The sequence below is a fragment of the Phyllostomus discolor genome, chromosome 12 (genome assembly GCF_004126475.2).
Source record: "Phyllostomus discolor isolate MPI-MPIP mPhyDis1 chromosome 12, mPhyDis1.pri.v3, whole genome shotgun sequence".
In the NCBI taxonomy this organism is placed as follows: domain Eukaryota; kingdom Metazoa; phylum Chordata; class Mammalia; order Chiroptera; family Phyllostomidae; genus Phyllostomus; species Phyllostomus discolor.
The window spans coordinates 44,661,341-44,676,933 of NC_040914.2; the positions used below are offsets into that span (position 1 = coordinate 44,661,341).

General features: G+C 55.1%; 1 protein-coding gene across 1 annotated transcript in view; it reads right to left on the reverse strand.

Moving 5' to 3' along the window:
- Positions 1-491, reverse strand: part of ARNT2 (aryl hydrocarbon receptor nuclear translocator 2) — a 65,804-nt gene extending 65,313 nt beyond the window's left edge. Inside the window, exon 1 of the mRNA XM_036013557.1 lies at positions 140-491. Coding sequence (XP_035869450.1) covers positions 140-170 — 31 coding nt within the window. The 5' untranslated portion in view covers positions 171-491. The remainder of the gene's footprint in view (positions 1-139) is intronic.
- Between the last annotated feature and the right edge of the window lie 15,102 nt (positions 492-15,593).

Consider the following 15,593-nt stretch of genomic DNA (forward strand, 5'->3'; position numbering starts at 1 on the left):
AGGGGGTCCTTTGGCCCTGCGGGGTCCAGGTACGCGAGGCCCGGCCGCGTTGGGGATACAGCCGCGATGCCGGAGCCCAGGCGGCGCGTGCTGACAGCCGCCCGGCCCCCCATTTGCGCGCTCCCGGCCCGCTACTCACCCGGAGGGTTGACGGCCGCCGGGGTGGCCATGTCGCAGGAGGACGAGGAGGCCCTGCGCGCGGAGCCCGGGCGAGCGCGGCCCGCGCACCACACAAAGGCCGGCAGCTCCGCGGCCTCGCGCCGCCGCCTCTCCGGGTCCCGCCTTTGTCGCGCGCCGGGGGGCGCGGGTCCCGCCGTAGCACCGCGAGACTTGGATCCGCGGGCGGTGGGCCCCCCAAGCTGGGGGCAGGGCTGCGGGGAGGCGCAGGTGCTGCGCGCGGGACCACGGCGCCCCCTCGCGCAGGCGCTGCTCAGCCCGCCCCACGCCCCGGGTCCCGGCGGAGGTGCGCGAGTGCCCGGCCCCGCCCGCGCCCAGCGCCGGCTGCCTCCGGCGAGGACGCATCCTCTGCGCCTCCGGGTGGGATTCCTGAGACCCGAGCGCTGAGGACCATGCGGTACAGGCAGCGGCCGGGGGCTCAGCTCCGCTCTCTCCTCGCCTTGGGGACTGTCCGAGGCTATTGGTCGCAACTGCCTTAGTGACCCAAGGAAACTGAGAATTTTAAAAAATATGTAAAATGGTTTTATCTGCAGAACCTGCTGGAGTCCGGCCGCAGAGAGCTCGGGGCGGGCGTTTTAATGCAAGACCCCGGGGGTCCCTGTGAGAAACCATGGCTCTTGAGCCGGAACCGCCACCACGGCGGGCGCCCCATGAAGGTGACCCGGAAGAAGGGGTGCACCCCCGGTGGGGACCCAGAAGCAGCCCCTAATGCAGACACGCTCGCCGAAACACCAGGCTGTCCTACGTCCTTAAACAGGAAGCGTTTTGAGGCGTCGAGGCACAAAGCTTGGGATGTATTTTCAAAAAAGCATGGTCTTCGGGCAGCATTTGTCATTACTGATCTGACTAATAGGCGCTCACAGATATTCCTTTGTTTATCGATTCCACAGACTGTTGCCTCGTGCGAAGCGAGGTTTTGGGAGACCTGGGGCCAAAGCTGCAGCCTGGTCCTCTGTGGGCTTCGAGTCGGGGGCGGGGCGGGGGGAGGAGCCAGCGGCGGTGCTTGCACTCAGGAAGCACACGGCTGCCTGGGGGCGCCGTGCTCGCCCCTGAGGGAGTGAGGGCAGAGGGTTGGCGTGACCAGGGAAAGTGGAAACGAGGCTTGGAAGCAATGAGCAGGACGTGGGGACGTGGAGAGAGACACTGAAGTGAAGACAAGCGCGTGCGCCTCCAGCGGCGGGCCGGGCCGGGCCGGGCCCAGGGAGGTGAGAGGGAGGCTGATCACTCCGGACGTCCGCTCGGGAGCCCCATCTTTGGGTTGGGTAGCCGGGCCCTGGTGTCCCGACATCGAGCCAAAAGGCAAGTCATCCCCTCTCTCCCCCCAGGCCCCAAAGGGCAACACGCTCAAATGCCCACGGACACTTAACTCGCAACAGGCACGACTGAGGATTTCTGACGGCCGCTGCAGGAGACGGCGCAGCTCACTGCAGTCAGACAAGGCAGACACCCACCTGAGGGAACGTGGCTCCCTGGGATCGGCTCCCTCTCGGCCCCGCTGCGCCCCCAGGGCTGCCTGTTCTGTCCCCAGCAGCCCCGGCACCCCGGCCCCTCCTCCCTCGCAGACCTGTCCTTTCTCCACCTCCGCACGCCTGTCTGAGAGAGGCAAGTTCCCCCCCTTGGCGTTTACAGCCCCAACGCCAGGAGCAGACCGTTTGGGTGTCGTCTCCAAATGTATCTCTGATGTCCCCCCTGGAGTCCGGCGGGCTGTGGTTTTCAGGGAGCGGTCAGTAAGTCGGAATTTTAACAGAGAAGGTGACGTTTCAACGTCTCCCCCGGGGACTGCCCCTCAGAGGGGCAGAGGACCTTTGGCCTCGCCCAGTTCAGCCCTCAAGAGTTTGCAGATAAGGGGACAGAGGCTCAGGGCAGAGAGGTGCCCTTCCCAAGGTCACGCAGCTCAGGAGCTACGCAAGGCTTCCAACTGGGGCGCCCACAATGCTGGGAGTCCGCAGCCAGAGTCGGGGTGGGGGTGCGAAGGGATGGAGCGGGGGTGATCTGGGCAGTCGCTTTCTTTCTTGTCTGTCGGTGCTATGCAGGTGAGGGCCCAGACACATGGAGAATGGATGAGCGCCCTACTCTTGCTTGAGTCTGAGATGGAGCCGAACACCGAGGCGAATGCCCAATACGGCGGGCTCCCGCTAATTACGAGGGTTAGCAGACTGTGACCAGCTAACAGGCTCAGGAATTCCACTCAACCTTGAAACAGCCTCGGGCTCTTTTATATTCCAAAGAGGATATTGAGTTTGGAGCTGAGATTTGCACGTAAAAAAAAAAAAAATTTAGCACAGACCCGCTGCTGGGCCCACAGCACGGGATCCTGGGCCCTGTCCTCCCAGGGATGACCCGGGTGGCCAGCCCCAGTGCTGACGCTGGGTGGGAGAGAGCAGTCCTTGGTGGGCGGCTTCCTACCCCTCTGATACGAGAGACAGGACTCCCTTTGTGTAGTGTGTAAGCATCGAGGAATTTTATCTTCCCTTAACTCTGAGCGCAGGAGCCCGGGAATGGGGGCGGGGCCTTGCTCCGCAGTGGAGGGCGTGGCCGGGTGGGCGAGCCGGGGCTGCCGTAACCTCAGGCTTTGCTTCCCGCCGCCTGTGTCTCCTCCCCACACACAGTCCCTCACTCCGTTCTTCCTGACCTCTCTGTCTCAGCTGGAGAGAGACGCCTGTCCGTCTCCCTTAGCTCCAGTGCCACCTCCTTACCTTCAGTTCAGTGCAGGCAACGACAGACCCCCGCTCCCTGTCTGGGACTTACGTCTGAGGGGGACGCGACCGTACTTCCATGCAGAAAGGCTCACACACCGGCCTTGGCGGCTCGGCGTGGGGCTTGCGCTCTGTCTCTCCCTCCGTTGCCCCGGGAACTGTGTTACCGCCCGTCGGCCTCACTCTCCCCGTCTGTGAAATGGGGGTGTTCACAACGGTGCTCAGCCACAGGGGAGAGTAAATGGGATGTGGTGGCAGCTGTGCTCCACACACACTTTCGAGACTACAATGCCGAGAGAGACAGACAGACAGACAGTCCTGCCCGTGTGTCCGACTTCCCAGGGAAGACACGGGGAACAAGCCGATGGAAAACGCTAGAAGCAGAGGCTTCCACATTTGGCAGCCACGCAGTTGGGGCTGCAGGGTCGAAGGCTGTGTCACAGAGCCAGGCGTGATGGGTGTCTCGCTCCCCGCGGCCTCTCTGTGGTCTGCCGGGGTCCTCACGCTCCTGCAGGTGAGGGGACAGGGAAGCCCCGGGAGGGTCTGGACGCACAGAGGCCTGGCGGGGGACGCAGGGGCTCCGGGGAGTGGGGCTGAGTGGACACAGGACTCCAGCCCCCAGGGCAGGGTCTCCCACAGGTGCCTGCCGTTCGCCGGCCAGAGGACCACTCCAGCCACGAGTGCCCCAGGGTCCCTCCTCCCCGCTCCTGGCCCTCCGCGACCGCTGGACGCCATCTGGAAGGGAGAGCCAAGCACGCGGAAAAGGTCTCTACTCTGCTCAACACTCCACACGGCCTTCGTTTCCTCCAAGGGTGTGAGGAAGATCCCAGTGGTGATTGTAACAACTCCTTGCCTCTGTTCAGCACTTTCGGAGTTTTAAATCACTCGAACGTCCTTATTCCGCAGGCTCCGGCGCCTTTGATGAGGCCTGCTCAGTGAAGGAATGCCGTGTGAGTGCGATTATTCAGATTTTAACAGATAACCGTGTTCCCGCTTGTGTGAGCCCGTTTTGGAAACCACCCTCACAAACGACGACAATTTTTTTTTCCCAGCCTAATGAAATTCTCTGGACGCTGTAGCAGTTAATGCTAAAACTTTGTGCGTGCGCTCTTTTGTTACGTTATACATTAAAAAAGTGATTTTTGCTTCAAAGTGCCAAGTAAATTAATGGAGCCGGTTAATGATTCATTTCCCTTTCCAGGATACATTCAACATTCCTCTGGCGTCCGCCCTGGTTACTCTGATACGACACGGCTAGACCAAGTTCATTATCCAAGCAACTGGTCTGGGGCTGCTCAGCTATTAGCATACAAATGACCACAAGTGAAGGACAGGTGACAACGCCTCCCCTTCCCGTAGGTCACCCCGTTAGAGGAAAAGCAGGTGACTTTCTGCTGTATTTGGGGAACACGTCATCTGACTCGTCGAGGGGTTAGATTCTGGGCTTTTGAATATCTACCTTAAACTTTAAACACAACCCTGGAATGTTACAGGTGAACCGCAAACGCTGTCCAGTACGAGCTTTAAAGGTGAACCTCAGGAACTAGCCGGTGCTCCCAGCTTTCCACTTAGGAAGCGAGGGTGGGGTGAGGGTGGGGTGGGCACCACCACAGCGCATCGGCGAGGTGGGCGAGTGAGGGCCGGAGAAAGGGAAACAACCAGTATTACTCCACTGTTGTGTCTCCAGGTATAACACACCCACCCTCCTGGGATTAGCAAGAAATCTGACCTTTCACAGGATCTCCTGCCCCCTCGCTGGGGGTCCTCAAGGAATTTGAATTTTCCACAAATCTGTCTCGGTTTCCTCTTGCCGCCCCAGGTGGCCGTCTTCCTGCACCACCTGGCCCAGACGTCCCTCCAGATCAGTACCTGCCTCTGTCAGGGACCCTCCTAACTGTCTGAGCTGCTGGGCACGGCTGCCCACACCCTGGCTGAGTCCTGGTCAGCCTTAAGGTAGGGCTCTGACCTCCTCATTTACAAAGGACACTTCCTGTGGCTCAGTGGATGGAGTGCCGGCCGGCAAATCAAAGGGTCACTGGTTCGATTCCCAGTCAGGGCACATGCCTGGGTTGCAGGCCAGGTCCCCAGTAGGGGGCGCACAAGAGGCAACCACACATTGATGTTTCTCTTCCTCTTCCTCCCTTCCCCTCTCTCAAAAAATAAATAAGTAAAATCTATAAAAACAACAAAAAAAAAAACAAGAAAAACAAACAAAGGGCACTTGCTGCTCCTTCCTATCCCTGGGACTGGGGCCGGGCCGCAGGAGGATCTCCAGCTACTGGCCCGGAAGCTGAGTGCTCCAGAGACTGGCAGTTCTCCGTGCCCCTACCTCATCGGCCATGTGTGCTGAAAAGCAACGACCGACGGCAAACCAAGCCAAACTGAGCAAACCACAGGGGCGTGTTGGAGCCCCTCGCCCAGCCTGCCTCCCCGTGCGTACCCGCCCTGTGAGCCTCCTCTACCCCTCCCAGTCCACGGCCCCACTTCCTTCCAGCTCCCGGAGAGAGGGGAGCGTCCCTCCTCTTAGCCAGTTCAGAAGCCACCTCCGTTCCCGGTGTAAGCGCTCTGGCTTCCCTAGAGGACTGAACGAAGTGGGCGCATGCAGCCCTGCCCGGGCCTGCCGGAACTTGCCCTGCCCTCCCCGCCCCCCCCCCCCCTCCGCGGACCGTCCCGCGGGCTTGATGAGACGGAGAGACTGATGATGGCACACCCCCAGAGCGGGGGCCTCCTGTTGGGCTCCGCACCCCTGCTCTTAGCCAATCTGTGCCGCACGGTCGGTGGCACTGGCTGTGACATCACGGCGTCAGCCCGAACTCGGAGCGCTCACACGCAGACGCCTGGCTCCATCCGGGCTGTGTCCCGGGTACAGGCCATTCTGGGCCTCTCCAGCCGATCAAGATGACCTTGGAAATAGAGAACCCATGAGCCAGGGTTTTTTTTTTTTCCTTGCGGGACCATTTGCAAATTGGAACAATGGACTCTTTCTGTCTCCTTTGAGAAATATTCATTATCTGAGAGGAGACCTGGGCCTCGGGCCTTTTTTGAGAGTTTCAAGAGGAAGTCAGTTGGAACATCGAGATGCAGGATAATGAGAGAGCCTGCGTGGAGTTGGGAGAAAAAAAATAGAACAAGGTAGAAATCGGAGGTAAAGGTGGCGTCGGGTGAGACGTAAGCAGAAGAGTCTCTGCTTTTGCTCCCCACAGTGTCCCCCCGAAACGCTGTGACCCACGTACAAGCAGGCATCCCATCGTTTCGGCGCAAACACTTGTAAATACGTTCTGCGATTCCGACTCAGTTGCACCTAAACCAGCTCAGCCCCCAAACGACCACGTCCTGCTCTCCCCAGGCGCTGCCCCTGCCGTGTTCCAGGACCCAGTCAGAGACTTCTGGCCCCACTTGCTTGCTTTTCTGAGGGCAGAATGTACAGTGAAGGACATCAAACTTCATTAGCCCATTAACATGATCGCATCGGCATAGCCGTGACAGTGGACGACAGGGTCCAATCTGAGAAATGAGACGATGAATTTAAAAACGCAAAAGAGCGGAAACAGGCTGGGATGGCAGGCGCCCCCACGCAGAGTAAGTCTCGAATTCCATGCAGGACTGGCTGGCTCTTCCACCCCCGGTTGTGGGGGGGGGGGGCGGACTCCAGGCTGCCCCACGCCTTGTGGTTTGCGACCCCCACCCACCCACCTGCCCACCCGATTCATTCATCCCCTGAACAATCAACTCCAGGGTCCTCCATGATCCGACGGTTTTGTGCACAGGGAAAAACAGACATCAGCCAGCTCCTGTCATAGATAACATGTGCTCCGAAAGGGAAAACAGTCTGGCCACACACGGTCACGCCACCACGGATGGGAAACGGATGCGTGAACCACAAGTGCCACCGGAACTCGGAGGCAGAGGGAGCCCCTCACCTACCTGCCCTCGCTGGGTGGGCGTTCATGTAAAATTGTGTCGGTGGCTCCTTAGAAATGAGCCAGCGAGCTAAGGTCCTCTCATTGTGCAGAGGAGGACACAGAAGCTCGGGGAGAGAGATGAAATGACTCTTCTAAGGACACAAGGCCTTTACATGCAGCGCCAGGCTTCCAGCCAGGTTTTCTGGCTGGTTCCAGTCCCCGTCCTCTGTGCAGCTGGGGCCTCTGCCCGGTGCTCTTCTGGAGTTCGCGCCATTAATATTAATCGCAAGCGAGCAGGGCCCTGCTGAGCCTTTCATTCTTGTTTGAGCAGCTCTTGGGAGAACAGCATGGCCTCCCCTTATTAAAGCAACAGCCCACTTTTTCAGAAATGCAAAGAGGCTTCCTTTTCAAAATTAAGGCCACGTTTTTAGAAGCGATAAAAGAGTCTATGCACAATGGTATTCTCGTCGGCGTCCTGGCCTTGGATGTGTGACGGCCGAGACGGGGAACGGCCTGCAGGGGAGACCCGGCTTGAACCTCTGGCCAGCTGGGTTACCCTTGGCCGGGTCGTGTCAGCCAGGTCGGGTCAACCGGGTCGGGTCAACAAGCTCACAGAAGTCCTGAGGATGTAAGGACGGGCTCTCGCAGGCCGTGGGAGCCGACTCAGCACACCGCCTGCTCGATGTTCTGTGTTGTTCGTCCAAGCTCTGTTCTCTTCCTTCCTTCTTTGCTCCTGCGTCAGGGGTTTCTCGAAATGGCCCAGCTCTGGCCCTCCACCATTTCTGCTCTGGCCTCTGACCCTCGCTGCCCACTCCAGGTTTTCCTTCGGGTCCGAGGGCTGGGTGCGGCCTGAGCTGGACCTTCCGGGTCTGTGCTTGCTGCCGGCTTCCTCACTTCCCTACACCGGAAGATCTGGCACCGTTAAGAAATGAATGAAATCAGGACAGGTTTCCTTTCCGCCTTTCATTCATAAATTACATTCCACAGGCCTCTCCCTTCTTGTTTCCAGCTGCAAAGGGAAGATATTGATCCTTGGAAGATGTCTAAGATTGGAAAATGCCCAAGAGCTCCACAGAGAATGGAAGCACAGCCAAGCAATGCATCAGAAAGTGCTCTGTGACGTTACATACAGACGTGCCTAAGACCCAAACGTCAGGGGCACGGGGGGCGAGAACAGAGTTTATGCCTCTGTGTCGTTGGAGAAAAGCTGCCATGACTGTGATTCAGCTTTCTGAGTTGGAACTTCATAAAAATGCCTTTGCTCTGGTTTCCGTGGTTGTCCAGCAAGCAGAGTGAATGCAATTATGGGGAGCACAAAAGGCCGTTCAGAGCTCCCTCGGGTGGGAGCCGTATTCCTTCTACTAGTTGCTTCTGTGGTTTTGGGCTGCACCCCCGCTCGGGAGTCCGGAGGATGCCAGCGGGAGCGTTTGCCCTCCGACTCCCGAGCTGCTTCTCTCTAAGTAAGGAGAACACCCAGGCCTGGAGGAGGACCCGAGGCCTCTCGAGTGAGCTTGCCGGCCTGCTGGCCCGAAGTGGACAGCGGGGAAAGGGGCTCTGCCAGGTTCCTGGGTCTCCGCATACCCTCTCCTTCCAGGGCTCTTGGGCCACGGGGAAGATCCCGCTGCTGGTGCCACTTCTCCTCTCGGCCCCCAGGCAGGTGGGCAGATTCTGTCCACGACCGGTGGCGGGGATGTGATGGGGGCGAAGGTCAGTGGTGGGGGAGTGAGAAAGGCTGTGAATTGACTCTGACGTCAAGGGCTGCCTGAGCCCTACTCCTCCCAGCTGGGTCCCTAACAGCCTCCTCTCCAATCCAACCAATGTCTCCAGCGAGTCGGTGGGGGCAACTCTCTCTTCTTCCACCCCCTCCATGAGCGACGCTTGTCCCCTCGCCTTCAGAGACAATGTGGACAGTTCTGAAGTGCTTAACCTCTCTGTGCCTCGGTTTACTCCTCTGCGAAACAGAGATGAGAGAAGTTGGCACGGCAGTCTCCTAAGAGGATTGAGTGCCTAACGTGTGAAAAGCATATGAATTGAGCTCCAGTGTCCTGTCTCCAACTGCCCAGCCTAATGTCTACACGGACATCAAAGGAAGGTCTCCAAGTCCTCGTGGCCAAGCGGGACCTGCATCCCCCACCTCCCGCACCTGCTCCTGCCCACGGTAGTTCTGTCAGGTCATGGCACTGTCGTTCCTTCAGGTGCTCTGGCTGCCTCACTGCCCTCCCCCGGCCCCCTCCGTCTTCCAGTAGCGCCACTTTGCTATTCCTGTCAGATGCTGAGTCTGGCTGGGCATCGTCTGTGCCGGCATCAGCAGGCACCCAGTGGCGCACGTACACCCGAGCTTGCACCACGGGAACCGACAGGCAGGAGGCTAGTGTGGGTGGTCAGGGATGCGCTTCAACCATGGGCTGGCCTTTTCTGCCCATGACCCTCCTGTGACCTGCTGGGAACACCCAGATCTCAGACTCCTGTGGCCAACAGGAGACAGAGGCAAAGCCGGTGGCCAAGGAGGATGAGACCCAGAACTGGAACCCAGGAGCCCAGGAGGACACCAGGAGGCAGTGAGGGGTGAGTCATCAGCTTCCTGTGGCCTCGCCCAGGAAGGGTGGGGGAGGGGCGGTCACACCTGTGCCTGGATCACCTGGGGGTGACAGCTCCTGGAAGCCACAGTGGGAGTGGCCTTGCTGTCTAGGCTGGGTCCAGCTCATGGATGTCTTTATTGGGCTCACACAGTGTTAAAAAAAAAATAAACTAGGTTAACCACACACAAAATCAGAGATTTTTTTAAAATCTGGAGATCAGGTTTGTTTTACAAAAACCAAACTCCTGCCATACTGGGCCTGCATTCCCACGTGAAACAGGACCACCAGGAGCCCAACGGCGGCTGCCCCCTCTGGCTGGGACGCGTGGTCTCCAGCTTCCACACTTCACCTGGGCCCTCCACCACGTCACCTGCCTGGCACCTGCCATCTTTCTAGGTGCTTTCCTGACGGACTCTGATGATACAAGGGACAGAGTGACCCTCACACTGACTGTCCAGGCAGTGAGTTAACTTGAACCTCCTTAGGTTCCGCTGGGACCTAAGATTGTCAGGTTGTGGGAGCCTCGTACCACTGCTGGGCCACGCGGTCCTGTGGGCCACACCCCCAGTGCGAGCGCCACGGCGCCCTGCCCAGCACCCCCTCTGTGGGGGCCAGGGGACGGCGGAGCCACAATCCCTTCTCTCCAGGAACCTATCTTTGCAAGTCTCTCCTTCCCCCTGTCTGTACCGGGTGGCAGGGGCTTCCCTCCAGGCCCTGCCGCCAGACAGTTGCACAGTTGAGCCCCAGTCCCCCCTCCTCTGGGATCCTTTCCTCCCAGCAGGAGGATCCCAGGCAGCAGGGAGGTTCTGGCCCTCGGGGGCTTCATCTTCCTGCGTCTGAGTTCTTCTTCCACCAGTGTCATGTGCTCCTGCTTTCCAAGCTGATAGGTGCTGGTGGTGTCACACCTGACGGTCTGGTTCCAGAACCTTCTCAGCCTCTCGGTGGGCACACGCCTTAAGCTGGATCCTCAGCAGACCCCGCCAGCCTGCACTGTGAGGCCCCCGAGGACTTGCTCCGGCTCAGCACCGCCCGACTCTGTGCACACTCACTTCCTTCTCACCAGCAAAGTGCTGGCTCCTGCGGCGGAGGGGCTGCCTCTGATTTACAGAATGAAAAACAGCCTATTTGGAGCTGAGTTCTTCCTGCAAGAAGCCACGTGATTACTCAGATATCCTCTCTTTTTTAGTTGTTTCTTATTTTTCCCTGAAAAATGCCCCGAGGTTGCCTGGAGGGCTTCTTGCCAAGGGTTAGGTGTTTCGACCCCATCTTCGGGCAGGGCTATGGCAGGCTGGCCTCTCGGGGGCAAGGTGGGTGATATCTGCGCTGCAGGGAACGGGAAAACAGGAACGCCCCTGCCGATTCCCCATGACTGTCCAAGTTCGCCTGGAACAGTTGTTTGGGAATGCAGCTGGGAAGGGTGTAAACCTTGGAGTGAAAGAGGCCTCCTTCCGGGGTTCCCAGAGGAAGGTCTTTGGGGGCCTGGCCTGTGGGGTGCTTTGAGGCTGTCTGAACTGAGGATGAGACCCAGATGTAGGTGTCCAACTGGAGACCAAGGAGAGATTCATCCACAGCCTGGAAATGTGGACAGTCTTGAGAGATGAGTCCCTAGAAAGATCACAAGGGAAGATGTCCAGGGATGACATCCAAAAACAGGTGGGTAGCCCTAGCTCAATGGATTGAGCACTGGCCTGCAAACCAAAGGGTCATGGGTTTGATTCCCAGTCAGGGCACATGCCTGGGTTGCAGGCCAGGTCCCCAGTAATGGGCACGCAAGAGGCAACTACACATTGATGTTTCTCTCCCTCTCTTTCTCCCTCCCTTCCAATTTCTCTAAAAATAACTAATTAAAAAAAAACAGGTGGGCAGAGGTCTACTGGGGACTAGTCACATGGGCCCTGGACCCTTCCAACATAGGGTGTGCTGACAATTATGTTGTTTAGCCCACAATTTTTCAATCAACTCAGAGAACGCTCAGAAAAATAATGGATGACCTTAGTGGCCTGGGTAGACTGCAGTATCCTTCTTGTCCTTGCAGCCTGACAGGAGCTGTTTGTTTTAACATCAACATATAAAATTCACGCTTGAGTTTTACAGAAGCAAGACTAATGGCCTCCAATGAGACAAAACTATGTACTTCTGAAGCAAAATTCCTCCCAAATCGCTCTGTAATCTTCAAACCGTGTCAGGGTTTGAGTGGAAGCCCGATTTCGTGCTGGCGCTTGTGCGAACAGGGTGTGTGAGGAAGGAGGGGTAAAACAACGTCTCGGTCCCCAACGTGTAGGGATCCTGTGGTTTCCCACCTTGACAATCTGAGCCTTATGTTTGCCTGTTATCGACTATAGAATGAGAAACCAAAGTATAGACCTTAGGAGGTTACGCATTATTATAGCACATAGCTGGAGAGAAACATACAGGTTTATTCAAAGGAGATGCATTGCTCAAGAGGCTGTATCCAAGTTTTTCTCTTATTTCATTGAAAGCTAGCCCTGGATGGTGTGGCTCAGTGGGTTGAGCACTGGCCCATGAAACAAAGAGTTGCTGGTTCAATTCCCAGTCAGGGCGCATGCCTGGGTTGCAGGAGAGGTCACCAGTGGGGGGCACGAGAGAGGCAACCACATAGTGATGTTTCTCTCCCTCTCTTTCTCCCTCCTTTCCCCACTCTAAAAATAAATAAATAAAATCTTTTAAAAAAAATGGTATGGCCTAAGTTCTTTTAAATTAGGTTTATTAAGACCATGCCCAGCGCATAGGAATGTGCTGTTGAGTTTTCCGTGTTATTTAACCTCACTAGGAATAAGTGGGATGACATGACACTTCACAGTTCAGTCGATGGCACCAGCACTGAGATGAGGCAAGCTCGCCAGAAATTAAAAACTAAATGGCAGCCGAAGAATCACTTTCATTGGGGCACAAATCATGTCTTTTTAATTTTCTACCTCAAGCGAGTATTGTCCTTGTTAAGTACAACCTCCCTCTCTGAGTCTGAAATCATTGATCTAAACGGGTGAATGGCTATGAAACCCAAATGGCCCCACTACCATTGACTATTACTATCTGTCTCTCCGTGTAGGCCGAGCCTGCCTTTCTTGGTCATGGACATAGTTTCCAAAGAACAGCACGGTATGTTCGGCATTTAATGACTTTCAGCGTAGAGTTGCCACGCTGACTCCATGGCACAGATAAACGTAGCTGTGTATTTTCATCTGCTGAGTTTATATTTTTAATTAAGAGGCCATTCAGTTTGTCTTCCTGACAGATTTAACCTTCTTTTCCTAGCCTTGGAAATGTTTCCCATGGCTTCCCATAAATCAGTTCTGCTGAGCTCAGTACCAACATTGAAAGCATAGGAGAAAGTTTAGGGAAACTCACATTCATTCTCCACCTCATTTGACACCAGAAATTGCTTCCTATGATGCAGCAGAATCACTGTGACAGGGAGTCATCCATTACAGATAATTCATGGCATTGTACAGGGAGATTTTTCACTGCTCTCCCTCCGCTCTTCCAGCCAGCCAAGGCTAACTGCACCTCATCTGTAAGCCTTCGTGAGCAGGGGGGAGTCACACAGACTTCCGATGTTGGTGGGAAAGGGTGCAGCAGTTGCAGTACCCAAGGGTGAGGCCCCCTGTTGCCACTTGTCGAGCATCGGGTGATGCTGGGACAAGCCCCACAGCATGAATTAGATAAGATCATCTCTTACCAAATCCACTCTTCTCGCAGCCCAAGAAGAGGTGGTCTGGCCCCTGTTTTGATGCAAAGAAAGGGAGATGGATAGATGGATACATGGATGAGAGGATGCATGGATGAGAGGATATATGGGAGGATATGTGGATGGATGGATGGGAAGAAGATGGATGGATGGATGGATGGGAAGAAGGAAAGAAGGAGGTATAGATAGAGGGATGAGCAGAAGGATGGAGACGGAATCAGGGGCTCCCACCCGGGTGGGGCTGCCGCCAGCACACGGACACTCCAAACTGTCCCTGTTCTTTAAACACGTCCTGGCTGCCGTGACACACGGGGAACGGAAACAGCATGACGGCCAATGATGAGCCGTAACGTTCTGTTAAAGCCGAAAACAACAGGGCCCATCTGGGTAGGAAATTATTTTTAAATGACTGAAATGTCTGATTTGCATTATTTATGTCTTGTTCATACTTGCACCCAGTGGGTGTTATATGAATATTTGAATACATGATGACTGATTAATATAAATTGCTAGGGCTCCTCATTGTTGCGAAGGGTTCAAACCAATTGCTTTTTTTTTTAAGGCCGCCAGTATATGGAAAAAGTATAATGATGTCAGAGTGGGGTGAGGAAACAGATAGTACGGCCAGTGTTGACGTTTCATGAAACACCCCCTCGGCCCCAAGGCCCTCTCAACCCCCAGCAACGAGACTGAGAGAATGGCCGGGGCTTGCCCAGATCCTCAGCAGCCTCTGTGCACTGCCCTCCTCCGTCCGCTAGAGGGCAGGCGGGAGGCAAACACAGGGGCCTGGGATTGTCCGGGCGCTGCAGACTTGCAGGAACCTGGAGGCCAGGGGTCTGAGCTGGAGGGGGGAAGAAGCTTGGGGAAAGAAAGCCTAGAATATCGAAATGCTGAAGGACTGATTCTTGAAATGGAAATCCCCTCCCCGGTGATTTTCTTTTTCCCCTGAGTTTTTAAAAATAAATATAATTATAAATTATATAGCAAAATTTTTTCCAGCTTATCATTTACTTTTTAATTGTTTCTGGTATCTTTTTTTCATCAACAAATGTATTCCTATTTTAGTAATCATATCTGTCAGGCTTTTCCTCTGTAGTTTTGAGATATACTTAGAAAGACTTCTACAATCCCAGGTTTCTGACAAACATTCCTCTACATATTCACCTGATTACTTTTTTGCCTTCACTTTTTTACAATCATTAATCGATGGATTTGGACTTTATTTTGTTGTGGAGACGCAGATAGGAAAACAGCTCCCACTAATGACTATTCGGTCATTTCACAATCATTTTTAGGAAACAGCCATCTGTCCTATCAGCTTGAAGTGCCACCAGCAGCACCACAGATTCCTGTGTCCCTGTGATTCTGGGCTCCTCGTCCCACTCCCCTGGGAGGTCTTCCCTGGGCTGGTGACACGCTGGTGCAATCCCTGTCTCTGTGTGGTAAGGGCAGTGCAGGACGACAGAGCGCCGAGCACCGACCCGTGGGTGCCGAGGTAGGACGCCCGCATGCCCCGATCCCGCACTTCTCCTTGTGTGGCCGTGGGCGGCACGGTTATCCCCAGAAGTGGGCCCCCACTTCCTCAGCTGCGACAGCAGCATTAGCATCTGCATCACAGGGGGGTGGGGAAGAGGAGGATGCACTAATACATATAATGCGCTTCCTCTGGTGTAAGCCCTCCACCAGCTTGCACTGTACTCAGCCGGGTGTGCGTGCTTCCATTTTCGTACCCAGCCTGGCGACTGGCCCTGTGGTCTCTTCATCGAGATTCTGTGCACTGTCTGTCTCTACTCTTCCATGCAAGACCTGGAACCGTTGTGTCAAGATAAAAACAAAATTCTCCCTGGTGGGGGACAGGAGTATAAGGGGACTAAATGGGAATGGGAAAAAAATTCAGTAAAGACTAAAATAAAGTAAAATAAAATAAAATAATTCTACTTGGAATTTGATAGAGACTGCATTGAATTTACATTTAAAGAGGATTCTATATGGTTATTTCCTTGTTTAAGAATAAGAATCATTTGCCCATACACTAAAGTCCCCTTTAATCCCCCGGGAGAGATTAGAAATTTTATACAAAAGAACATATTCCCGGATAAGTTTATATCCCTATTTTTTTATGGTTTTGCTATGAGTGAGAATGAGACTTTTTCATCCACGTTTCTAAGTGAGCCCCAAGCAAGAGAGACTGTTAATTTGGTATATTTATCTGCTGCAAATAGTACCCATTTTTCTCCTGCCTTCCAATTAAAAAAAAAAAAAAGGCAAATATATACATTGGTTTTGCAAAGGCACAACTTCTGTATTTTCACACCTTTTTCTTCTCCAACCTAGTTTGCATTGACCAGAGTTTCCAAAGCAGCCTCCTGGCCTTGATTCCAACTTTAGTGGAAATGTCTGGATATTAAGCATAACGCAAGCCGAGGCTTGGGGAGAGGTGTCTGCTTTTCCATACATGAAATAGCTGAACGCCCAGATTGGTCCGTGAGCCTGCCAGGGGCTCCCGGCCCCCTCCCCGCGCAGCCCACGT